The following is a 26,238-nucleotide window of genomic DNA, read 5'->3' on the forward strand; positions in this document are numbered from 1 at the left end:
ATTCAATAAGCATTGGACAGACATTATAACATGTAAAATAAGAAGTAAAAAGACATACTTCGGAGCTCCCCGGAAGAAGCTAGTTCACTGGCGAAACGACGTTGGGAGGAGGATACAGAGGGATCGGCGCGCACCTTTGAGGTATTTACTATTGCCTGTTGATTTCCACATTTAGTTTACCAACTTTCTTATCGGACCTTTATGTCACTTGTTCCTTGTTGGCTCTATGTGTGGCTTTTTCTTTTGACTTTGGATGACCCTGTGTGTCGACCCCCCAGTCCCCTCTAGGGTTTTATGCCTCACCGAAGTATATTTTTTACATGTTCTAATGTCTGTCCAATGCTTATTGAATAAAGAATTTTCTATTTATTTACATGGTGGAGCCGTAGTTCAATTTTTGTGTGTGTCAGTTTAGATTAGTAGAGGCTCTTCTCAGTATTTTTCTATGACCCGGTGCTAAAAATTGGTGGGCGTTGTTTCCTTTAGAGAAGAAACAATTTGAGTAGCAGATGAATCCTCTTTTGTGGGCACTTGTTGGATGGTCTGAGTAGCCGCCTGCATTGCACTCCATTCATAGTTTTTGCTGGAGGAACACTTCTTTCATTTCTGTTCCCTCTCATGGTCTAACCTGACAGCTTCATTTGTTTCCTCAGTTACACATCAGCAGTGAGTGGGATCATCCAAATAATATTTCATGAATTGGTATTCAATGTGTTCGATGAGCAATCCTGTCTACTAATCTCTAGGATTTCTTTTACATCAAATCAGCTTTGAATTGTTCCTCTTCCCCCCCTTCACCAGAGGTAAAGTGAAGTCTGTCTTTGAGTCCTACAGCCCTGAAGAGGAAATTTGGAGGAGATTCTTTGCTATCTTGTAAGATATTTATTAGCTGGTAGTACAAGTCAGAGGTACTCTCCTCCGGAAGGTGGGTTCACACAAATGATACATTTTTTTTTTTGCACTTTTGCAGTTTTAGTGATGTTCTATTTTTTTACACTGGCGTTTTTTAGTGCATTTTTTGTGATAAAAACTCCAGGTCCAGATGGTAGCTAAAAGTCCGTGGGAAATATTAAATGCAAGATACACAAGTGTTCTTTTTGCTACTAGCATTTTTGCTAATTAGGTGGCATTTTTAGGGGTTTCTGGAATTTGTTTTAAAAAGCAGCATGTGTTTTTAGAAAAAAACGAAACTAAAAACACCATAAAAACCACGTGGTGAAGGACAAAACATGAGCTGTTTCTATGGCCGTTTTAGTGAAGCAAAAAAAAAAAAAAAACACTAGTGCAAAATAGTGTTAGAAGGGACCCTTATAGTCTTTACCAACCCTCATGATATCACTAAAATGCTGTAGGATATGCTAATTGGGAAATAGATCAGCCTTAAAGGGGTGTGTAATTGGGAAACTCCTTGGGTTTGATATGAAAGTAGTGGAGGGTTCCATGGATAGTACTAAAAGTGTATGGGCCTGGCAGCTAGTATTTAGCTTGCACACTATAGGAAAAGGCGCCCGCCTAGGCGTGCTCCCACGGACCCGGCCAGCAGACTGGCCGAGACTTTTTCCTATAGTGTTCAGGTACGACCCCTACTGATGAATTGCAGGGTGGTCGTAAACCGTGGAAACGAGCAATGTATAATGTGATGGAAAAAGGAGTCTAGCCAGCAAAGAAGGCAATATGGACAATCACAATACATTATTAAGTGCCTTGGATTAACTTTCTCTACATAGAAAATTCCATTTGCTTAAGTGAGACAACCCCTTTAACAAGCATGACTGATATGTCATCAATTTTAGGACAGATCCCAAGGAATCAAGATGGGACCCTTGGACTAATGAGGTCTCATAATTTTCCAGTATTTTAAACAGAAAGCACCCCAGGCTGAGCCATTTATGCCGTCAAAAAACACTGGAACCCCAATGGAATGGAAACAAGTATAAGCAAAGTCTAAAAGTTCTGAATATTGTAAACACATAAAAATAATCTAGAAATAAACTGTACAGAAAACCACTGAAACAGGACATTCATGTAAATTAACTTTATTAATAGTGCACAGAACTGTATATGCACTCAAAACGCAAGTGCAAGTCCATATTAATACAGTGTACTGAAATGTTTAGAGAATAGAATAAAATACAATAATCAGTTGAATCCACTTTAATAAAAAGTAGACGCGTCGTAATATTTAAATAAAATATGCATTTGAAAACTTAAATATGTCCCATAAAATGAAACCATTTACAGAGACTGCTTAAAGAGGACCTTTCACCGATCCTGACATTGTGAACTAAGTATCATGACATATACAGCGGCGCCCAGGGATCTCACTGCACTTACTGTTATCCCTGGGCGCCGCTCCGTTCTCCCGTTATGTCCTCCGGTATGTTCGGGGACTTGGTTATGGTAGGCGGAGTCTGCCCTTGTTCTGCTGGGCGTCTCCTTCTCCTAGGCTGCAGCGCTGGCCAATCGCAGCGCAGAGCTCACAGCCTGGGAGAAAAAAAAAAAACTAGCGATTGGCCAGCGCTACAGCCTAGGAGAAGGAGACGCCCAGCAGAACAAGGGCAGACTCCGCCTACTATAACCAAGTCCCCGAACATACCGGAGGACATAACGGGAGAACGGAGCGGCGCCCAGGGATAACAGTAAGTGCAGTGAGATCCCTGGGCGCCGCTGTATAGGTCATGATACTTAGTTCACAATGTCAGGATCGGTGAAAGGTACTCTTTAAATGTTGGACCGAGTACTCAGCACCTGTCTGTCTATTGCAATAAGCCCCCCCCCCCCCCCTCCAATAAAATCATAATAATTTTTGGGGGAAAAAAAACAAATATGAAAATCAATAAAACATAATACATTCATGGCAGGAACTGCATATAATGAATTAAGGTTTGGTTATATTACAGATATATTAAAATATTATAGAACACTGATGTGTAACCACTGCTCAAAAGTGCCACTGTACCCGGAGACCTAGATAATCGCATTACAGGGTAAAAAAGCCTAAAACACCAGCTGGTGAATCTTCAATACAGAACTATAGCAACAACATCAAAAAAATAAGGTATAATTCAATGTGAAACACGCCACATATGGACATTCTTACATATATTGTTATGCTGTACCTTACAGCATAACAATGATTAATACCTTTTATTTTTTATGTATTAGTAACTTGTGTCTGTGCTTTAATTGCCCTGTAAGAGGCTGTAATTGAAAGCTGTAATTTATAATTTGTCTATGCAATAAATCAAATAAAAAAATCTGAAGTAAAAAAAAAGTAAAAACAAAACAAAAGCTCTGCTAAACGCCTGTTGCCAATTACTACGTGTAAAAGGTTGGCAAAATCAAGTGTCCCCATAAAAATGAATATTTGTCTTTACCATATACTCAAAAGGTTCAGTTCATGAATTTCCAGATGGAATATTGTCCCAATTGTTGCAAAATGTTAATTAAAAGCAATAAATTGCAGATTCTGAATCATTTTTTGAACACTACGAGGGCAGAGATTAAGTGATATGCAAGCCTCATGCACCTGGCCCCCATATTGTGTGACGCATGGACAGCGTGCTCCTTCACCGATCTCCTATAGAACCATTGCTTCTAGGAGTGAATGAGGTGCCTCATAGATGCCCTCAGAGTTGTAAATAGGGTGCATAATAAAAATACATATTCCTTTAACCCCCCCAAACAATCACATTAAAACCTTCCCCAAAAATGTCACACTTTTATTAAAGATTTTGAATTCATAAGTAAATACAGTTGGCTCATAAGTAGTGAAGTGCATTTTAACCCCTTAGATTTAATTTTAGCCTTAAAGGGGTCGGCCAGTTTATATTACTAGCTGCACATGTGCTGCATTATTAAACTATCGGCGTTGATGGCCAATAGTTTAATATGAATAACTCATGTTAACATGGAGGTTCTTGGACCTGTGTGTCGGCGCTGCACTAGAAACATGGCTGCTGAATGAGGATCCCATCCATCAGCGGCCTCCGTTCACTTATACTGGGGACGGACTGTCTGACACAGTAATCTGGAGTTTGATAATTGTTTGTATTATGACGTCAATAAATCGCCTAATTTGGTGCAGAGCAAGTGCTCACTTCTTTCTTGGAAAAAAAAAGACCCCCATACGTGACAGAGAGCAAGTATGCTGTCTGACTGATGAAAGAGAGGGGGATGGATAACATGGTCATGTTACTTTCTTCCTGGGGTCATAAGACAGGATGTTTTTTCTCTCTAACTCAGGCTATCAGCTCCCCCAGTGCCTCAATCTTCTCCTCCAGGCTGGTTGACATAATTTACAAAATGAAGGATGGAGAAGGCTGCTTTAACTCTTCATATCTCGGTAGCTGTAGAAGCTAGATATATGGGCCAATCTAAGCTTTCAAACAAGACCAGGATCACAGTATTAGCTCTACATCAGGAGATACAGCCGTTAGAAATTGGGTCGGATGTAAAAGCAGCTGAAACCTGTTCTTGTCAGACCCCCACCGATCAGATACTGATGACCTATCCAGAGGACTTGCCTTCAGCATTGAACTCCCTTTAAACTCCTTTAGCATCACAAGGGAAAAAGATAAATGGCACACAAGATCAAGATGAGCATTGCATGGCCCCTTTTTTTCTGACAATACATCACCATTTATTTCAGATCTGCAAATACCTGGTGCTATGGCAATTTATAATGCATACATTATAAGCAATGCTTTATAGTCGGTTAGTATTTTAGTCATTAAAATCTTCTGAACCCTCAAAAGAGGCAGCATTTTTTGCAGGCTTATTGAGAGCCATTCTATGCCTTGTGCCTCACTAGTCTCTGCTGAATAATGAACGAGCGTTCTCTACAGTGAATGACAAACAGCACAGGTGGTGAAGATACAAAACTAAAACATTACAAAAGTTCAGATTGTAAATTCATTACGAAAAGCAATTCTTACAAAAAATGAATATTACAAAACAGCCTCGTAGAAAAAAACACTACCTAATTATGTTGTAAAGAAATAGTGATGTAAAAACCCTTTAAACTGACCTAAAACTATATACACCAAATGTATACATTATAGAAAATAATGGAGAATGTTGTCCTATGGTATATACATCATTTATAGGCTCCAGATGTGTTAAATATTAAACTGTCTGGCCAAATAATAAAACTAATATGTGCTCGTGAATTTCCTGTCTTGCAAAATCTGCTAAATATTTCACTTGGAACAGGAAAATCGGCCATTATCGAGGCAATAGAAACCTAGCTTTAGTCACCCAGTCACAGGGACTACAAAATAGATAAGCTCTTCTCTGTGCTCTACTTCCTTCTAGTTCTGTTATCCCTTGTGGTTGTTACTCTTAGTCAAATCTATGTGGCTTCTGTGCTTATGGAAAAAAGAGTACACTCCTACACTGAATTAAAGGCTATGTACACCTTCGGAGGCAATTTTTAAAAAAAATAATTGCATGTTACTCATTTTTGGCTAAATTTTTTTTTTCAATTGGTCTTTATTAAAAATATTGAGCTGTTCTGTCACAAAGGGTTACTGTTTTTCTAGCTGTGGTACTTTCACTTGCAGGTCATTTAATAAACTTCATCTCTAAACTACTAAGAGATCATAAACACTTATTCAAGCCACATTGTTATCAGTAACATAGGAACTGAGCTAAAATGAGTGTTTTTAAGGTCACAGAGCAGAGATAAGGAGTCTGTCAGCTCCTGGTCTGACGGAAAATCCAAAGGGTGCTGTTAGAGCATATCAGCTCTGTACAGAAAAAAGGACGCCATATTTTTAATAAAAGACCAATTTAAAAAATGATCCTTAGCCCAAAATGAGTAGAATGCAATAATAAAAGAAGGTGTTCATAGCCTTTAAGAACACGCATGACACCCCATATGTACTAATAATGCAACGTCTTGGGGTTTCCATCATTCTATCCATTCAAAGACGTAAGGTACAGCCTTAGAGAAAGCAGCTAAAGAAATGTGGTAAGACATACAATATCACATTTCCAGATTCTGTTTTAAGATGTATTTGAGTTGTCTATAAAATCTACAACTTCTTCCCTCCTTGACCAGAGCGGTTATAATCTTTGTGGAGAATAATGATACATATACGGTAATACATCAAAACCGAAAATTAGTATATTTTTTTTATAACCTTAAACATACTGTATCCCAAAATCCACACTGTTAATACTTCCCCTCCCTCAAAATTATTTACAGATATAAATTAAATCAATAACAATAAAAGTTGAAATATACAAATAAATAATAAAATTTGCAGTAACAAAAAGAATTTAAAAAAAAACAAAAAAGACAGTTTTTGGCAAAATTTTGACTGGAAGTGTAAGGCTGAGGTGTGATCATGAAATGAAGCTTTAGGTGATGGATATGTTGTGGCTAGAGCCAAATGGAAAGTGGGAAACAGGCGCTTCTATACGCAGGCTGCTAAAGGTTATGGACACCTTGAGGCAATTTTTCATGATTGCATTTTACCCACTTTGGGCTAAAAAGCATTTTTTCAATTGGTATGTATTAAGAAACTACAGTTTTTGTTATACATGGGGTTAAAAATCAGTCTGTGTTCCGTTAGCTGATGGCACATGTGAAGCCGTATCCCTGATTTCAATACCCCATAAACACTCATTATAGTTGAACTCTTATCAAGCTGATAAGAATATGGCTTAAATGGAGGTTTAGGAGGTCAGGAGATGAGGCTTCACATGAGCCATCAGCTGATGGAACTCAGGAGAGACAGTCTGCAAATAGACTGATTTTTAACCCCATGTACCACAATAACTGCTGAAAATCTTTAATAAATACCAATTGAAAAAATATATACTTTTAGCCCAAAATAATTCAAATGAAACCATAACTATAATATCCTTTGAATATTAAAGGGAAACACCTTCTTGCTCAACATAGTTACAAGATTCCACAGCTGAATCTGCATAAAATGTGGAATATCTTAGTACATTTTTTGCTTTACTTATCGTGTACTGATTTTAAAGGGGCTGTCCAGAAATAATTTTTTTCCCGTGCTTCCTGGTCCCCTGCCAGTGATTCACTTCAGCCAGTGAATGGCTGAGCGATCATTTCCTGTGTGTCAGGAGGGACCAGGAAGCAGACTGGTGGGGGATCCAGTAAGGCGGATTTTACTACTTTACAATGTTCTGAGCCATTTAAAAAAAAACAAACGGTAAATTGTATCATTTTTAGTGGGAGCTGTTAGGATACATGACTGTCTTCTGCAGATACCAGCCACTTCAACTTTGGGTGTGAATGGAGAAGAAAACTACAAATAGCTCAAAAACAGCAAATAGGCTGCCAAGCTACTTAATGTTTTATGTATTTGGGGGGAAATTTATCAAAACTGCTGTAAAGGAAAACTGGCTTAGTTGCCCATAGCAACCAATCAGATTCCACCTTTCATTTTTCACCTCTCATTCGGAAAAATGAAAGACTTAATCTGATTGGATGCTTTGGGCGAGATTTCCTTTGCACCTTGCTTTCTCCTTAAGGTGGCACCATAAGTGGGAGAAATTTTGTGTTCTATATGGATGGACTGATCCACTCTTCGATAAGGGTAGACATTCCTTTCAGCATATCCTAAAGGCTCTTTGTACTTGCTGACAGTATACCAGTCCTGTACTCACTGCAGCAGCGGTTAGAGATAAGCAATGAGATTTGGGGTCGTCTCTCTAAAAGTATTGCAATATGGCGCTGTTCCCTCCCAGTGACTGGGGCTTTCCAAAATGAGAGGCAAGAGGGTTACTTTCCTATTAAAAATGTAGTTCATGGGCTTTAAATGTAATAAACATATAGGAAAATGTATAGTATCTGTGTGGATGAGTGCGGATATCAGCCACGAGGACGTGTAGTGGCGGTATACACAGGCGTGCACATTTTTGCATTGCTTCAAAGCATCTAAAATAAAAGATTGAAACAACCTTGCAAATAATGCTCATTAAAAGTAAACCTTCTTTGTGTGCAGCTCCGATGCAGACCTATGTGTCCCTATGGTTACGGAGCAATATAAAAAAGTTTGCAAGGTTTACATATCCTTTACATTGTGGAGGTAGATGTGTTACCATTATATTCAGGTTGATCACGTAAAGATTAAGGTCCTAAATCACCTCATAATCGAAGGTAGCATCAAGATCTTCCATAATGGGGAACGAGGGGGGGGGGGGGGGGGTGTCGAACAACGGTCGGGTGCCTTTTCCCATTCGCTAGCAGTGTAATGCCAATCATTTAGGACTTCTGACTTGCAATGACCAAATCGTTATCTGCCATTGACTTACAGCATTTATCCAGGATTAAAAAACATGGCTGCTTCCTTCTAGGAACAGCGCCACACCTGCCCATGGGTTGTGTCTGGTATTGCAGCTCCATTACAGTAAATGAGGCTGAACTGCAATATCACAAACAATACCTACTGCCACTATTTCTGGAAATAAAAGCAACCATTCCCCCCCCCCCCCCCCCCCCCCCCCACGTACTCCTGGACAACCCCTTTAAGACCAGTAGGTATCTGGACACGGGGAATTTAAGATGGGGGCAATCTTGATTGATGACGAAGAACTCCATTGTGCGGACAGAAAAAGTAAGTGACCAATGTGCCAATAAACTTGTGCAATAAAAAAAGTGGAAGGTGCAGGGTCATGACCGTTGAATCATCCGGAAAGAACTCAACATGCAATTCATCAGGTGAGACAGCAGGGGGCAGACGAGAGCAATAGACAAGAAACCCTGGAATGTGATTGAAGGCGTACTATGTGCATATAAAACAAGATACTGGAGACGCGACCAGCTTATCCTGGTCTTCAGCGAGCCAGTCAGCTGCCCAGCAATGAAAACCGAGGCCGTTCAATCGCTCTCCACATGACAGAGGAATGGGTCCTCGGAGACAAAGCCCTTCACAGCTGCTCTGCCGTGTTGGGAGAACTTCATACAAAACCTATGTACTCTTGCACCCTGGTATAAAAATACTGCGTAGTTCTGTCTCTTGGTCCGTGCTATTTAAGGCTGAAATACAGGTCACAGGATGAAGTGTCGTGGCTTATGTGCCGTTTTTCTGCTCCCACTCCTAAGAAAAAAAAAAGTTTTTTAAATTAATGCATACAAAATATCTAAATGATTTATCACATAAAATGTCCAGTTATAGCCTTAACATAATAATTCTTAAAAAAAAAAAAAAAATGACCATGGCAGAATTTAATTGCATTTACCAAAAGTGAACACTAGAGGGAGCCATTTATCCTCTGGTGAATTTCATGCGCATAATGACCCAATCATTCCCCCATTAAATAGCAGATTGCTTCCTCGTTGCATCAGCCGCAGACCGGCACATGGGAGAACCAAATTTAGAACAACCGTTACACATAAAACTATTTCAAGATGCCCAGACCATCACCAAATGTGTCATCTCCGGATACAATAAGCCTGCTCTGGAGCGGCAATCGCATGAGTGCAAGGTCAGTGCGTTTGGTTGGGTTACATTTTTGGAATCAAATCTTCCATTTTAACTCTTGCACCTGATGAATTAACCGGCTGGGGACACAAGAGGGCCCCCGCCGGGGGTTTAGGGCCACATGGCTACTTGTGCCATGACTTGATATGGGATTCCACCTGTACGACTTTTTGCAAACACTCAGAACCGCACGCCCTGTAAATGTGGTTCCAGCCCTGTGCCATGGATGAGCACAGAACAATAGCCTGCAGGGATGTATACAGGACATATTCATCCACCTATAAAGACAGGGCTCTGGTTAATGCAGTGGTATTTCAGTCCCCTCATACAGATAAATACGCGGTCGAGTCACATTATTATGACCACTTCCTACGTTCGATGTTGGCAGCGCGTAACTCGTGTCGGGAGCCGGCTCGGTGGGTCTGCACACATATCATCTCCCCCCCGTTGCTGCCATGGCTAAAAGGAGCGATTTATCAGAGTTGCAATAAGGGATGATTATTGGCTTCTCGGGTCGGGGGAGGCGGTATTTCTGAAACTGCGTAGTGTGAACTGCTCTCTGCTGCTGTGGTGAAAGTGCATGGTGAGTGGACAAATGGCGCCATTGTGAATAAGAGACGTTGGAAACTGCGGAGCACCACGTGCCATTAATGTAAAAGGTGAACATCGGCTACGAAGATGTGCGAGGGCGGACCGACATCCTACAGTGGAGCAGCTCACCGCCAAAATGTACCAGGGGCTACCAGTAGTGTTGAGCCAACTTGTTTTTTTAAGTTCTGCGTCTAACGTTCGGGACATCGAAGAATCCCGTTATGGTCCGTGGTAGCGGAATACATATCGGGATACTTCAATAACCCGAACTTTGGACGCAGAACTTAAAAAACAAGTTGGCTCAACACTAACTACCAGATGTGTGTCTAACAACAGTTTAGCGAACCCTACTGCGTACGGGGCTCCGGAGCAGACGGATGGTCACTGCACCTCTGCTGATTGGTAACGGGTTGTCCTGTCTGATGAGACACATTTGTGGCTTCATGGAACACTTGGACGTTGGTGTGTCAGGCGAGAAACATCGGAGAACAAGCACCCTGCAACCATCTCTGGAAGAACACAAGCTGGTGGTGGCAGCGTTATGGTCTGGGGGCAGGGATGGGCAAACTGTGGCTCTCCGGCTGTTGTAAAACTACAACTCCCAGTAGGCCCACTCTGGCTACAGCAGGGCATGATGGGATTTGTAGTTTTGCAACAGCTGGAGAGTCGCAGTTTGCCCATCCCTGGTCTGGGGGAATGTTTTTGTGACATTCTCTGGGCCCACTCATCCATGTGGATGGCACTCTCAGCTGATTTGAGTATAAATCCCTCCTTGCAGATCATGTACACCCCTACATGCTGATTGTCTTCCCTGGGGCGGATGGGATCTTCCAGTAAGACAATGCGACATGTCACACGGCTAGAAATGTCCGACCAATGTTGGAAGAGCATCACCAAGACCTCCAAGTACTACCCTGGGCCGCTAATTCCCCAGACTAGAACACAATTGAGCACTTGTAGGACCACCTCGATTGTGGTGTTCGCTCTACGGATCCTCCCCCACTCATCCTCCAGCAGCTGTGGGATGCACTGCAGTCAGCACAGCTCCAGATACCTGTGACCACCTACCAGGACCGTATCGAGTCACTCCTAGCCCACCTAGCTGAACACGGCGGTTATTCTGGATATTTGCAGGTGTATAAATTGTAAGTGGCGGTGATGTTCATGTAAGGAAGGAATATGATTGGAGGGGTCAAAATCCTCAAAAATCTCCTTGTCACGTAGAGAACAGTATAGCCACTCTTACCTTTGCCTTCCTTAGCACATGGCCTCGTACCGGGGAGTTATTTGCAGGTGGCTGTCTCTTTAATATCGCAGCACTGTTAACTGGTAGAGAGCATTCTGCATCACTGGTGTCACAGCTGGAGATGGGAGAGTTCTCCACAGTCCGATGCCGGAGAACTGGAGACTGGAGGGGAGAAGCCTGGTTATTTGGTATCTGGAGGTCACCGTGAGGATGCTGCATAACATGTAACACTGACTGAAGCAGGGTTATCTGTGTTGTTGCCAATATCAGGGTCCATTTCAGCCTACATGATGCTGCCATATACAGTTGCAAGAAAAATTATGTGAACCCTTTGGAATGATATGGATTTCTGCACAAATTGGTCATAAAATGTGATCTGATCTTCATCTAAGACACAACAATAGACAATCACAGTCTGCTTAAACTAATAACACACAAAGAATTAAATGTTACCATGTTTTTATTGAACACACCATGTAAACATTCACAGTGCAGGTGGAAAAAGTATGTGAACCCTTGGATTTATTAACTGGTTTAACCTCCTTTGGCAGCAATAACTTCAAACAAACGTTTCCTTTAGTTGCAGATCAGACGTGCACAACGGTCAGGAGTAATTCTTGACCATTCCTCTTTACAGAACTGTTTCAGTTCAGCAATATTCTTGGGATGTCTGGTGTGAATCGCTTTCTTGAGGTTATGCCACAGCATCTCAATCGGGTTGAGGTCAGGACTCTGACTGGGCCACTCCAGAAGGCGTATTTTCTTCTGTTTAAGCCATTCTGTTGTTTATTTACTTCTATGCTTTGGGTCGTTGTCCTGTTGCAACACCCATCTTCTTTTGAGCTTCAGCTGGTGGACAGATGGCCTTAAGTTCTCCTGCAAAATTTCTTGAACAACTGGGGAATTCATTTTTCCTTCGATGATAGCAATCCGTCCAGGCCCTGACGCAGCAAAGCAGCCCCAAACCATGATGCCCCTACCACCATACTTCACAGTTGGGATGAGGTTTTGATGTTGGCGTGCTGTGCCTCTTTTTCTCCACACATAGTGTTGTGTGTTTCTTACAAACAACTCAACTTTGGTTTCATCTGTCCACAGAATATTTTGCCAGTACTGCTGTGGAACATCCAGGTGCTCTTGTGCAAACTGTAAACGTGCAGCAATGGGTTTTTTTGGACAGCAGTGGCTTTCTCTGTGGTATCCTCCCATGAAATCCATTCTTGTTTAGTGTTTTACGTATCGTAGATTTGCTAACAGGGATGTTAGCATATGCCAGAGACTTTTGTAAGTCTTTAGCTGACACTCTAGGATTCTTCTTTACTTCATTGAGCAGTCTGCGTTGTGCTCTTGCAGTCATCTTTACAGGACGGCCACTCCTAGGGAGAGTAGCAGCAGTGCTGAACTTTCTCCATTTATAGACAATTTGTCTTACCGTGGACTGATGAACAACAAGGCTTTTGGAGATACTTTTATAACCCTTTACAGCTTTATGCAAGTCAGCAATTCTTAATCGTAGGTCTTCTGAGAGCTCTTTTGTGCGAGGCATCATTCACATCAGGCAATGCTTCTTGTGAAAAGCAAACCCAGAACTGGTGTGTGTTTTTTATAGGGCAGGGCAGCTGTAACCAACACCTCCAATCTCATCTCATTGATTGGACTCCAGTTGGCTGACACCTCACTCCAATTAGCTCTTGGAGATGTCATTAGTCTAGGGGTTCACATACTTTTTCCACATGCACTGTGAATGTTTACATGGTGTGTTCAATAAAAACATGGTAACATTTAATTCTTTGTGTGTTATTAGTTTAAGCAGACTGTGATTGTCTATTGTTGTGACTTAGATGAAGATCAGATCACATTTTATGACCAATTTGTGCAGAAATCCATATCATTCCAAAGGGTTCACATACTTTTTCTTGCAACTGTAGTGCCAAGAGAATACTGCCATAATCAGCACCCGATTAATATTCCCTTAGAGAACCCACATAATACCGCAATACAATTCACTAGCCAAATAACATCACTATACACTGATAAATAATACTGGGTGGTTATAATATGGTCAGATCCACAAATTAATACCACTGCTACCTCCATCTTACCTGGGGCCTTGATGTCTTGGGTTCTATAGCGAGACCGAGAGTGATTCCACCTGCCATGGCCTTCTTCAGGTTCTCTTTCACCTCTGTCAGCTCCAGCTCCAGATTGACCCGCTCGGTCTCCTTTAGTTTACATTCGTCTTCCAGCTTCTTAAACTTGTCCTCCAGCATTGCCTGAGATTTCCTCCCTGGAAATCAGTGAAGAAACTAGAGTGTCACCGAGTTTTGGTAAAACTTTTCATATATCAGAGCAACATATCAAAAGTTCTGATGATCGCTGAGACCATCACTGATCACTAGAACGAGGAGAGAGAAGAGCTCGAGTAGCAGGCTCTCCCTCCTTGCTTCAGGAGATGGAATCGAGATGGGTCCCAGGACTTTCTCTTGGGCCCATGTCCAGCAGCGAGGAGATCAAAGACCCTTCATGTGTCGCTGTGACATATGAAATATTATTTAAAAGTTTCTTTAACCCTTTAACTAAACTACTGCAGACCGGACAATCATTGTTCAGGTCAAAGGGATTGCATGTAATTAGAAAAAGGGTCTATAAACAGCACCAGTCTTGTCCATGGTATAGCAAGTAAGCCCCATTCACAGAGATAACATTTTGTAATTCTTTGTGCTGCCACTAAGGGGAGCTCACGGCATATGATATGTTACAAGGGGGGTGATGGCTATTTACATTTCTATGCAGTGAGCTCCCTCTAGTGGTAGCTGCAGGGAAACAAATTGTTATGATTTTACTCTATGGTTGTGTGGAAGAAAGGAAATTTGGAGCTCTGTAGCAGACACCCAGACATGTTGCTTGGCTAATTCTATGTATCTTTTCCTGGCCTAATCCATCAAGGAACATGTCCAGAATTAGGAAAGCGAAGCCCCTGCTGTCAATCCAATACACTTGTATGGGAATGATCTGCCATACCAGACACTGCGCATGGATAATGAGTGTGGGGGTAGGGGTGTCTGGTTATCTCCACTGCGGACCACCACTGGGCTCAGGACCTTGATGTTTTGTGGCGAGACACCAAATTCAAGCTTGTGAAGGAAGTGAAGTGACAACCATGATTCTGGTTCAAAATGGCCAATTCTGGCCATATCAGACACTTATCACAACATGATTTAAACAGTAAGTCATATTCTGATGACACATCCCCTTTCATGGCCTGTACCTGCATTAGCTTCAATCGCGGCTTTGGTATCCCGCTTCTCCTTGCGGAGCTGGGCCAGTCTGTTCCTCAGAGCTTCTTTCTTCTTCAGTAGTTCCTCCTCTTTCTGCTGTAATTTCTTCGCATCAGCCTCCACCCGGTTCTTGCCGTATTTATACTGCTCAGCATCTGCGCAGCAAAGAAATCACCACCTTAAAGGGCATCTGTCAGCAGGTTTGTTCCTATGTGCACTTGGCAGCTGAAGCATCTCAGCAATGTGGGTACATATGAACATGGGACCAACACAGATGCCTTCAGCTGCCAAGCATGTAACAGGTCATAGCTATGTTGGTGATGGTGGTAGTATTATAGCAATGGTGGTGGCAGCAGGTGCAGTGTCAGAGGTATAAATTTGCTGACAGATGCCCATGGGCGTAGGAAGCGGGGGGGACGGATCCCCCCCAGGAAATAATGCGGGGCGGGGGGGGAAAGACAGGTATGGTGAAATCCCCCCAGCGGGGCAATGTGTGCGGCGGGGCACTGAGATGAGCGCTTCCATTGTGGCACATAATGGGGGGGGGGGCTGTTATTACTGGCACATGATTGGAAGGGGGGGCTGTTATTACTGGCACATGATTGGGGGGGGCCCTGTTATTACTGGCACATAATGGGGGGGGGCCTGTTATTACTGGCACATGATTGGGGGGGGCTGTTATTACTGGCTGATGAGAGGCACTGGGGGGCTAATGAGAGGCACTGGGGGGCTGATGAGAGGCACTGGGGGGCTGATGAGAGGCACTGGGGCTCTTATCTGAGGTCTGATTGGGGGTCATTCATATTGGGGTCTGAGCTGAGGTGTGATCTGAGGTCTTATTAACATTGGGGATCTTATTGGGGCTGTTAGCTGAGGTCTGATTAACATTGGGGGTCTGATTGGTGGTCTGACCTGAGGTGTAATGAAACATATTTTTTTCTTATTGTGCCCACTTCCAGCCCGGAACCCAGCTGCCCAGAGCACTGATCCCGAGCAGCTTGGAGAAAAAGGCCTCACAGTCTCCCACACTCCTTCTGCCCGGCCAAGCCAGCACCCCTGAGTCTTCAGAACTGTAAGTAAATTATATATAAGGGGATATTATTGTTTCGGCGGGGAAGGGGAGGGGGAAGGGGGGGGGGGGGTGCCAGAGAAAGTACCCGCCCCGGGTGCCAAATACCCTAGGCACGCCACTGCCCCCAGGTTAGGAATCTAAATCTTTTGTTATCATTCAGTATTATCATTCTTTTTAAAATTTTGTCTTTTCTGGAACCTTAGCTTTATGCTTAAAAGTCAGTTTGAGTGAAGAAAGTCAGAATGGATATCCGCAAAGCCTAGTAAAGCAAATACATCCTCATCAAGCTCAGAAGCATGTCAACAAAAAGAGATCACCGAATCACCAGTCAGGCATCATTACCACTAGTTTTAAGTGGAATAACTGAAATATATGCCAAACGTTTGGTTAATTTCTGTGACCTGATAAACAAAGAACTGTTCCTTTTGCATATTTTTTTGTTGTGAGATTTTTCACACACACTTAAAATTTAACGATATAAACAACTCGCAGTTTACTGAATAAGAATATACCCGGCGAGCAAAAATGCTGTCCCCCCCAGATTTTTTTGGGTTCCTACACCCATGCAGATGCCCTTCAACCTTTACAGTAGATATGGCGGCAATTTTTAGACTCCTGTTCCCGACGACTGGTGGGAGTCCTAGTGGTCAGACCCCTCACTGATCTACCATTCATCGCCTATCCACAGGATTGGTGATAAAAGTGTATTCCAGCTGGAGGCATTTAAGTGAAATGTAATGACTTTTCTATTCACTGACAGCAAGTAGAGATCTTGAAAATAGTGAATTAGGTATATTACAAAGTTACAGAGCATTTAGTTACACAGTTATTAAGTTTTGTACTCTTTCAATCTAAGTTGAATACATCAAGGCTAAAGACTTCCTTGATACATGCACATATTTAGAGCTTCAGAGCTGAAATTCCCCAGCATTCCCTGCTCAGTTAGTGTCTGTGTTACTTTGATGATTTCCGTTCTGAGCAGTGCAGTTTTACAACAGGCACTGTACAGTAAAACAACTTTTCCACTGCATTATGGAAAGACCACTAAACCGTTAAGGGGGGTGTCCGATGACCGAATTGTCGACGGTTTCCAATGACAACCAGCAGACTTGTGAATGCAGCTCTGGATCATAACAGTGCAGATGCTTTACTTACTGGAGGCATTGCGCTTTACTGTGCTGACTGGAACCGGCTTCCTTTGCTGGTTGGTGGCCAGTCTGGATTTTGATGCAATCCCATTAGATGCTGTAGGAGGCTTCTTGCTCCTGAGCTGCAGAGCAGAAATGAAATACCAAATTATATTAATTTTACATTTTATATGAATTTGAAACAAAACATTCGTAAACGTCATGTCCTTAGTTTTAGTTAACGGTCCAGACATCTAACAGGTGAACGGTAGTTTACTGAGATTCAGCACATGTGTATACTGCATTAGGTGTTGTGTTTCTCTTTCTTTTTACAGTTAACTTTATTAACAACATGGCAAAGTCACCAAGAGACTGGCAGCCATTTTACATATCACCTGGAAACAGGCAGCCATGTAAACACATACAGTCACTAGTAGTTGCTTTAATAGCCATAATGGTTTGCACCATTACTAAAATGCAGTTATCCCATGGCGGTGTCCTGTGTGCTGACCCAGCACATGTATGCCATGTAACACTGTTGCTCATTGACTGTCAGTGGGGTCGGTGTCACATGCACACCTCCCAACCGTCCCGGATTCAGCGGGACAGTCCCGGATTTCAGTGGCTGCCCTAGTACAGGGGAGGTATGTCCCGCTTTCTGGCAGCTGCTCCTGCGTCCATAGGAAGCAGGGGCAGTTGCCATAATGAAGCAGAGAGCCGTCGCCGGCATTGGCTCCCTGCTTCATCATTCCTCCATTCTGCTAGTCTGTGCGGGGGGCGGGACCGGCTGGCAGTTCGCCTCGGCTCCGCCTCCTTCCTAGACTAGAGCAGCCGATGTCCTGCTGCTGGTAGGAACAAGGTGAGTATGTGGTGTTTTTCACTTTCTGTTAGGGGCACAATGTGGGCATATAACTCGGGGGCACAATGTGGGCATATAACTGGGGGGCACAATAGGGGCATATTACTGGAGGGCACAATGTGGGCATATTACTGGAGGGCACAATGTGGGCATATTACTGGAGGGCACAATGTGGGCATATTAGTGGGGGGCACAATGTGGGCATATTAGTGGGGGGCACAATGTGGGCATATAACTGGGGGGAACAATGTGGGCATATTACTGGAGGGCACAATGTGGGCATATTACTGGAGGGCACAATGTGGGCATATTACTGGAGGGCACAATGTGGGCATATTACTGGAGGGCACAATGTGGGCATATTACCGGGGGGCACAATGTGGGCATATTACCGGAGGGCACAATGTGGGCATATTACCGGAGGGCACAATGTGGGCATATTACTGGAGGGCACAATGTGGGCATATTACTGGGGGCACAATGTGGGCATATTACTGGAGGGCACAATGTGGGCATAATTCTGTAAAGGAGGCATAATGTGGGCATAAATACTGTGCGGTGGTATGAAGGGGGAATAATTACTCTGTGGGGCATTAAGGGGACTATGTGAGATTAGGTGACTGTATAGTTATGTCTTGGGTGGAGTTAGAGGCGTCGTCTAGTGCGGAAAAAAATTGCTGCAGTGCGCTTCGTTTACAAAAGTTGGGAGGGATGCACATGACTGATGTGCCATTTTTTTTACTTAGGCCAGTAATGCCCAACTTGCGGCCCTCCAGCTGTTGTAAAACTACAACTCCCACTATGTCCTGCTGTAGGATGATAGCTGTATGCTGTTGTAGTTTGGAAGTTGGAGGGCCGCAGGTTGAGCATCCCTGACTTAGGCCATAGATGCACTACACCGGGCCGACTGATTCATGGGCCAAACCACTCTACTGTGCAGATAGGGGTCAACAGCCAGATATAATAAGGGTAAGTACAATTTTAAATACATGTATATTAGAACATTTTAGAATTTCATATTCTATAAACCAGGCATGCTCAACCTGAGGCCCTCCAGCTGTTGCAAAACTACAACTCCCAGCATGCCTGAACAGCCTACAGCAGGGCATTGTCGGAGTTGTAGTTTTACAACAGCTGGAGGGCCGCAGGATGAGCATGCCTGGTATAAACAAATAAATAAAAACTGGAATACCCCTTTAAGGGGCGTGGTTTAGCTTGTCTGGTCTCCCTTCGAGGAGAGTGGAGGAGGCTTTTCTGCTGCAAGACGACCACTGGTCGGACTGGGTCTATCCTATCAGCTGAACAGTAAGAATATCTCCACGTCATGTATAACGATGTTAATATCAATCATCACTAGATTAGTGGTTGGGAGACGACATCCGATTAGAAAGCTCCTAATGAATTTATGTAAGAAGTAATGAATTGGAAGTTATTAAGGGATATGGAGGAAATTACATGACTTTCCTGGGGATCTAATTAGACATCATTAAGCGATGTAACGATCAATGGTCGCAGTTCGGCTTTTGATTACTATGGCTGATGAGCGATTACTTTTGACTGTGACCCTGATGGGTGTATACAGTGACACACAAATCCCAAACACACCTGGCCGCAGTATTAAAAATCTACCTGCGATCTGACCAGCGCTTCAATATTTTTTAATACTTAAAGGGGCACACTCTATAAAAATGTGTCCAACCCCCTTTAAATTTTACTCAAACCAGGTGAAATATGTATGAGGCTGTCACAACGATACGGCCTGATTAGCGGTTATTTCTGATAGGATCTTGAGCACCAATGCCCTCTACAGGTTGTAGTATGAACTGCACAGTTCTCTTCCACTACTGCTTTGGCTGTATACAATAGGATATAATCGTCTTAAAGGGAATGTGTTGCCTATATTTTTTTCTACCAATTAAAACCAGATTGTGACACATTTCTTTTTTCTAATCTGTTTTCATTCACTAATTGTATTTTATTTATTTTTTATTCTATTTCCTGAACAGGTTTATGGGGGCGGCCATCTTGCTGAGCTGCTGTTAACAGCGTTTAGAGATCTGCTTTACAGCAGCCCCGATAGTCCACGGACACAATGGACAGCAGGGGAGCTCACTGACTTCTATGGGAGAGTTTTCTAGGCATGCTATGTGTCCTGTGCCGAGTATATTGTGCAGGGAGGGGGTGTAGGTAAGCTGTGACCGTCAACTACTGTGAATGGTGGATCCTGTGCTTTTTATATATCCGTCATTGTAATCCTGCCTTTGATGATATTGAGATGACTGCTGAAAAGTAATCTCTACAGAACATTTTGCCTTGACCTATTATTAAGCTATGGGGTCAGTGCGCAAACGCCATGATTTTAAGATTTAAAATTAAAAACACCTAAAACATTATTTAAACATAAAAAGTTGATTTAGATAACAGGCCTTTTCTGATGACACACTCCCTTTAATGAGGAGCCGTCACCTCTCCTGACATGTCTGTCTTAAAAACTACTTGGAATAACAATACAGGAACATCTATTCCTATGACTGCTGTGCTGTTCCTCTATTATTCCTACTAAAAAGGTTCATGAATGTATTGCCAGCAGTCTGGAGCATCTATTCTTGTGACTCTATGATGTGCCGTTCCTGTATTATTCCTGCTAGAAGTTATTCATGAATTACAAGCAGTCTGTAATGAAGGTCCAGATGGCTGTTACCAGTTGGAGGTGTGTCCCTGTACCGTCTGACACTGGCAGCACTGACTGGACAGTGTCAAACTGTGCAGGGACACGCCCCCAACTGGTAACACCCATCTGGACCTTCATTACAGTAATTCATGAATAACTCCTAACAGGAATAATACAGGAACAGCACATCATAGAGTCATAAGAATAGATGCTCCAGAATTGTTATTACATGGGGAATGAAGGTAGGTATTAAACCAGACGTGACAGGACAGGGGACAGGTCCTCTTTAATGCCATCTACCATTCCTTCATGTTTGTCCCTTTACTGGAAAACCAATTATTATGGGCTCTAGTGTACAAATATATAGGGAAAATCATAAAGGAATTAGTCAAAAAAGGTAGATGGGCGTTCTATATAGTACCGCCAAAGTATGCGGATACAGACGGTCAGGGACGACCAGAGAAGAAATGCGGGTCATTTACAAGGTGCGGTCAGACAGCAATGTCACCCCTCCTAGCAGACGGATAGCACAGACGATACAAGAAGTATGGAGTACCTGAGAAGAGGAGCCAGCGGACGCCCTCCCCAGAGTAGGAGAGTGGTTAGTGACAGACTGAGAGGACAGACTGGACGAGACAGGAGATTTGTAGTGGTTAGGAGAAAGTTTCTCAGAGGAGAACCTATTGGGCTTTTTGTCAGTCGACGGGTTGCGTGCAAAGATTTTTGGAGATGGTAAGTTATCGTACACATCTGCATCATCATACAGCACCTCTTCTCCCTTCTGCCTGAAAGAATAATCCTCGTCCGGCCTCCACTGTAAATACACACGGCTTCACCATTAGGTAGAGGAACATGGAAAGAACAGAAGACAAAGGGGGAAAAAGGGGACAAACCGTGCACAACGCCATACTGTCCGCCATAGACACTGCAAAGAGGAATGACATTCGAACCCCAGGAGATCACCTACTGGCACCTTATAACATGCAATAAATAGTGCCGCCAAGTCCTCCAGGGCAAGAACTGCTATTTCTTCATAGTGAATGAGCACAAAAGGAAAATCGAATGGTCGTCTAGTGAAACCCAAAAACAGTGCTGAGCCGTGCTCCCAGCCAGACCCCGTCCCTCCATGGCTACACGCATCCTCCGTCCCACAGGAAACAAACTATTTTGTGTTAGTTATCATGATGGACCCCCGTTTACCTATAAAGGGGTCCAACAACTCCACATTGGCTATTGGTATTATCCGAGAGCACCATTATTGCTGTTGCTTGCTCTATTCAGTCCAGCGTGCTGGAAACACCAACAGAACCCCATAGTGCAAATGTGAACATAGCCGTAAAAAAAAAATATATATATATATATATATATATATATAACCCACTAAAAATATTCTACACTTTTCAAACCAGCCCCTGGATCTGAATACCTTTGTAATTGCAGGTAATTAAAAATGTAGTATAACAAGCGCGTTATTCAATAAAATCTATCTGTAGAGCGCCACCTGCTGTTTGTTCTTTTTATAATTTCTCTGGTCATGCTCAGTTCCTTCTTTCAACTGCCATCAGCTGCAGTAGAAAGGAAATTCCCCCTGAGAAAGCGTACGCCCCCTAAGGGCGTCGCCGGAACTGCCTGCCGGATCCAGCAATCCAGACGCAAACTGATGGCATTTGTCAGACGGATCCGTCTCTCTGGGGTCATCCGGAAAAACGGATCCGGTATTCATTTTTTTTGCATTTTTAAATGATGGGATAGCTCCCTTAACCCGAGGAGTACATACTGACACAAGAGCTGTGCACTGCATGTCCGCCTTACCAATCCATTGATGCACGGGACATCGTCGTAGTGAAGGGCCACTCCGCTGGGACATGAATAGCCGTTTGTGGGGGCTTCACGGTAGGGGTTAGTGGAGATGACTCTTCTGTTCATGAAACTGAAAGAAAAAAAAGACACAAGAGAAAATGTCTTATTAAGAGAAGGTCACTTTCTAGTCCAGGTCTTTCACTCCGCAGATACGAAAGGCAGGGCAAAAGAAAGCTTTTATACGTCCATTTCCATAATGGAGAGCGACCACGTGTGTGACCACCTCCCTGGACACCGAATGCAACACAAGGTGTCAGGACCCCCCTCTGAATTGATCTGCATTGACTGTGGTGCAGAAAGAGTTAAACGGCCAGGATCAGAGTTCAGGTCATGGAGACACCTGGACACGTCATCCGTCGATCCTCTGGCTAATTCAGACTGCACACATATTTGCTTACACTTAGATGAGGAATTTCGGAGCTGAATGATACCAAGAAGAATTTGATATTGAGATAGGATTCATCAGTGAGTCAGGACAATCCCTGAGGCTACGACCAAGGGTGGAGAATATGGAGAGAACCCAACGTGACCTCATGCTGGGATGTGTAATAGGTCATCCGCTCGTCACCCCGCCACCTTTACATCTTTGGAATGGTATTTACTGTGATATCACTAGTGCTGGGGCGCCAGTGATATCAAACACAGAGGAGAGGGGATCACATGTATATATATATATATATATATATATATACACACACACACACATACAGGGAGTTAATGGGTTACAAATACAAATAAGCCATATGTACCCTCACTGACCCCCCTGACGCTGCCTTTCCAATGCGGCTCCAGTCCCCGCAGCTCTTCACTTCCTGGTCCCAGGTGGAAATGCAGAGCTGAGGCGGGTCAGAGCTACGCCCAGTGATTGGCCGAATGGGGACCAGTAAGGCTACTTTCACACTTGCGTTAGGAGCGGATCCGTCTGGTGTCTGCACAGACGGATCCGCTCCTATAATGCAAACGCTTGCATCCGTTCAGAACGGATCCGTCGGCAGACCCCCCCCTCCTGTATTTAACTTATTGGTGGCCAGTGCGGCCCCCCCTCCCTCCCCAGTATTAATTGTAACCAGTGCGGCCCCCCTCCCTCTATATTCATCGGTGGCCAGTGCGGATTCCCAGTATTAAATATGACCAGTGCGGCCTCCCCCTCCCTCTATATTTATTGGTGACCAGTTCGGATTCCAAGTATTGTGACCAGTGCGGCCTCCCCTCTCTCCCCCCCCCCCCTAATTAAAATCACCCCCCCATCATTGGTGGCAGCGGAGAGTACCGATCGCTGGGGCTCCGATCGGTTACCATGGCAGCCAAGACGCTATTGCAGTCTTGGCTGCCATGGTTACTTAGCAATCTTAGCATTATACTTACCTGCAAGCTGCGATGTCTGTGACCGGCCGGGAGCTCCTCCTACTGGTAAGTGAAAGGTCTGTGCGGCGCATTGCCTATAGCACAGACCTGTCACTTACCAGTAGGAGGAGCTCCCGGCCGGACACAGACATCGCAGCTCTTCAGGTAAGTATAATGCTTCTATTTATTGCTAAGTAACCATGGTAGCCAAGACTGCAATAGCGTCTTGGCTGCCATGGTAACCGATCGGAGCCCCAGCGATTTAAACTGGTACTCCGATCGGTACTCTCCGCTGCCACCAATGATGGGGGGGGGGGTGATTTTAATTAGGGGGGGGAGAGAGGGGAGGCCGCACTGGTCACAATACTTGGAATCCGCACTGGCCACCAATGAATATAGAGGGAGGGTAAGCCGCACTGGTCATATTTAATACTGGGGAGGGAGGGAGGGGGAGGCCGCACTGGTCATATTTAATACTGGGAATCCGCACTGGCCACCGATGAATATAGAGGGAGGGGGGCCGCACTGGTTACAATTAATACTGGGGAGGGGGGGGGGGGGGGGGCCGCACTGGCCACCAATGAATATAGAGGGAGGGGGGCCGCACTGGTTACAATTAATACTGGGGAGGGAGGGGGGGCCGCACTGGCCACCAATAAGTTAAATACAGGAGGGGGGGTCTGCCCCCTGCTGCCTGGCAGCATCTGCCAGGCAGCAGGGGGCAGTCATGTACACAGTTCTCAGTATATTCTAACTAGAAGCGTCCCCATCACTATGGGAACGCCTCTGTGTTAGAATATACTGTCGGATCTGAGTTTCACGGATTGGAGAAAACTCCGATCTGATGGTATATTAATAGGGACTCCTGACTTTACATTGAAAGTCAATGGGGGACGGAGCCGTTTGAAATTGCACCATATTGTGTCAACGTCAAACGGATCCGTCCCCATTGACTTGCATTGTAAGTCTGGACGGATCAGTTTGGCTCCGCACGGCCAGGCGGACGCGAAAACGCTGCAAGCTGCGTTCGGGTGTCCGCCTGCTGAGCGGAGGAGGCCAAACGGTGCCAGACTGATGCATTCTGAGCGGATCCGCATCCACTCAGAATGCATTGGGGCTGGACGGATCCGTTCGGGGCCGCTTGTGAGAGCCTTCAAACGGAACTCACAAGCGGAACCCCGAACGCTAGTGTGAAAGTAGCCTAAGAGAGAAGCATGGGGACGAGACTAGCAGGCAAACAGCTCCAGCAGCTGAATCGGTGAGGGAGATTAAAGGGTTTTCTCATCTCAGACAATGGGCGCCCAATGGAGAACGGAGCCCCGAAAGTTGCAGAGGGTGCACTGCGCATGCGCAGCCGCCCTCCATTCATCTTCTATGGGGCCGCCAAAAATAGGCTTGACTATTTCTGGTGGGCCTATAGAAGTGAATGGGAGCGGTGGCCGGTCATGCATGGTGCGCTCCCATTCACTTCTATGGGGAGAACGCTTGGTGGTGGCCGGACCGGAGTCCTCCAGCTACCATTTTGCGGGGCTCCGTTCCCGATATAGGTGCGGGTCCCAGCGGTGCGACCTGCACGTATAAGACAATGGGGGCATATCCTAGCGATATACCCCCATTGCCTTAGATGAGACAACCCCTTTAAGGCTTATTTTATATATTTTTTTTAAAATAGGGTTTTTCTCATCTTAGACATTGGTGGCAAATCACTACGGTATACCACCAATGCCAGACCTCTGGGACCCGCACCTATCTCCAGAACAGACCGCACGTGCACAGTGTGTCCATCATTCATTACTATGGGAGTTACAAAAGTAGCCAAGTGGGCGCACTTGGCTATTTTCGGAAGTTCCATATAAAATCAATGGAGTGAGCACTGCGCAAGCACGGTCACTGGTCGATTCACTTCTATGAGTCAGTCAGAGATAGCCAGCGCTCAGCTATTTTCGGCAGTCCCATAGACATAAATGAAGGCTGACTGCACATGTACGGCTGCTCTCCACTCATTTCAGGGGTCCCCTTATTGAGATAGGTGCGGGTCACAGAGGTAGGACCCGCACCAGTCTGACATTGGCGGCATATCCTAGCAATATCCCGCCAATGTCTAAGATGAGACAACCCTTTTAACCCTTTGCGGTCCTTTAACTATAACAAAAAAAAATTCGCACTGTCTGGGATGGAACATCTCGACCAGCCCGATTTGGTTTTTCCACCAGAAACAGCGCCACTCTTGTCCATGGACTGTATCTGGTATTGCACTTAATCCCCATTTGAGTGAAATGGGTTGCGCTGCGATACCAGACACCGCCAATAGAAGACAGAGGCACAGTTTCAGCTGGCCCCAATAACCTTTCTCTGGCATGGACACAGAAACTGGGCCTTGCAATTCCGGCAAAGAAGAATTGTCTTACATTATAACTTTGATTAGGCTACAGCTTCTACGTCAAGACCAAGCAGAGGGTCTGCAGGAGATTTTATTGCTAGAGTTGCAGCTCCTCTGATCGCCACTGGGTGGCGCCGTGCAGAAGCGAACTCGCAAGACTAACCACATGGAGATGAATGATCGGGGAAGACGACCACATTTATCTTCATTTTACTTTGCTAAAATGAAATCAGAGGGAGTAGACACAGAAAAGATGCCAAATTGTGGTTTTTGACCTGGTCGACTGAAGTACAGTTAATTTGACCGGACAGAAGAGCGGATTTATAGGTGAACATATCGTCTGCAATGT

General features: G+C 44.3%; 1 protein-coding gene across 3 annotated transcripts in view; it reads right to left on the bottom strand.

The window, feature by feature from the left end:
- Window positions 1–8,452: 8,452 nt before the first annotated feature.
- The window catches only part of AFAP1 (actin filament associated protein 1), a 114,126-nt gene continuing 96,340 nt past the window's right edge, over window positions 8,453–26,238 (bottom strand). For 2 of the 3 annotated variants that reach the window (XM_040419147.1, XM_040419146.1), the window contains exons 12-17: window positions 22,118–22,235; window positions 16,804–16,918; window positions 14,567–14,731; window positions 13,401–13,585; window positions 11,299–11,460; window positions 8,453–9,077 (exon numbers count right to left, since the gene is read on the bottom strand). In XM_040419147.1, coding sequence (XP_040275081.1) covers window positions 9,051–9,077; window positions 11,299–11,460; window positions 13,401–13,585; window positions 14,567–14,731; window positions 16,804–16,918; window positions 22,118–22,235 — 772 coding nt within the window. In that variant the 3' untranslated portion in view covers window positions 8,453–9,050. Of the gene's footprint in view, window positions 9,078–11,298; window positions 11,461–13,400; window positions 13,586–14,566; window positions 14,732–16,803; window positions 16,919–20,861; window positions 21,120–22,117; window positions 22,236–26,238 lie in introns of all 3 variants that reach the window. The other variant, XM_040419149.1, reaches the window with a different exon arrangement.

The sequence above is a fragment of the Bufo bufo genome, chromosome 2 (assembly GCF_905171765.1).
Source record: "Bufo bufo chromosome 2, aBufBuf1.1, whole genome shotgun sequence".
Taxonomy (NCBI): domain Eukaryota; kingdom Metazoa; phylum Chordata; class Amphibia; order Anura; family Bufonidae; genus Bufo; species Bufo bufo.